The 472-nt window shown below is 62.5% G+C and overlaps 1 protein-coding gene across 1 annotated transcript; it reads left to right on the top strand.

The window, feature by feature from the left end:
* Positions 1–72: 72 nt before the first annotated feature.
* LIF (leukemia inhibitory factor) lies at positions 73–468 on the top strand (the record flags this gene model as incomplete). Its single annotated transcript, XM_010075596.1, is given in 3 exon segments — positions 73–177; positions 180–301; positions 303–468. Coding segments are annotated over 3 exon segments (393 nt in total), but the record flags the coding sequence as incomplete, so codon positions are not given.
* Between the last annotated feature and the right edge of the window lie 4 nt (positions 469–472).

Below are 472 nucleotides of genomic sequence, written 5' to 3'. Positions count from 1 at the left end.
CGGGTGGTGGAAGGTGGCCGGGGCAGGACAGGGGACATGGGACACAGGGGTGACGCTCGTTTCTCCTCCCAGCTGAAGTGCCAGGGAGAGCCGTTCAGCAGCGAGAGCGACAAGCTCTGCACCGCTGGCAGCGTCTTCTTCCCCCCCTTCCACGTCAACCCGACGAGCGAGCGGGATTTCGGAAGGAGGTGATGGTGGCCATGTACAAGCTCTTTGCCTTCCTCAACGCCTCGCTGGGGAACATTACCCGCGACCAGGAGGAACTCAACCCCACGGCCAAGGAGCTCCTCGACCGGCTCCACCACCCGCGGCCTCATCTCCAACCTCACCTGCCTCCTCTGCAAGAACTACAACATCTTCCAGGTGGACGTCAGCTACGGGGAGAGCTCCAAGGGCAAGAGCACCTTCAAGAAGAAACAGCAGGGCTGCCAGGTGCTCAGGAAGTACGTGCAGGTCATCGCCCAGGCGGCAC

This window comes from Pterocles gutturalis, unplaced genomic scaffold (assembly GCF_000699245.1).
Source record: "Pterocles gutturalis isolate BGI_N339 unplaced genomic scaffold, ASM69924v1 scaffold37842, whole genome shotgun sequence".
NCBI classification, from domain to species: Eukaryota; Metazoa; Chordata; class Aves; order Pterocliformes; family Pteroclidae; genus Pterocles; species Pterocles gutturalis.
The sequence above is the reverse complement of the archived record's forward strand: the minus strand, read 5'-3'. Positions and strand labels throughout refer to the sequence as shown.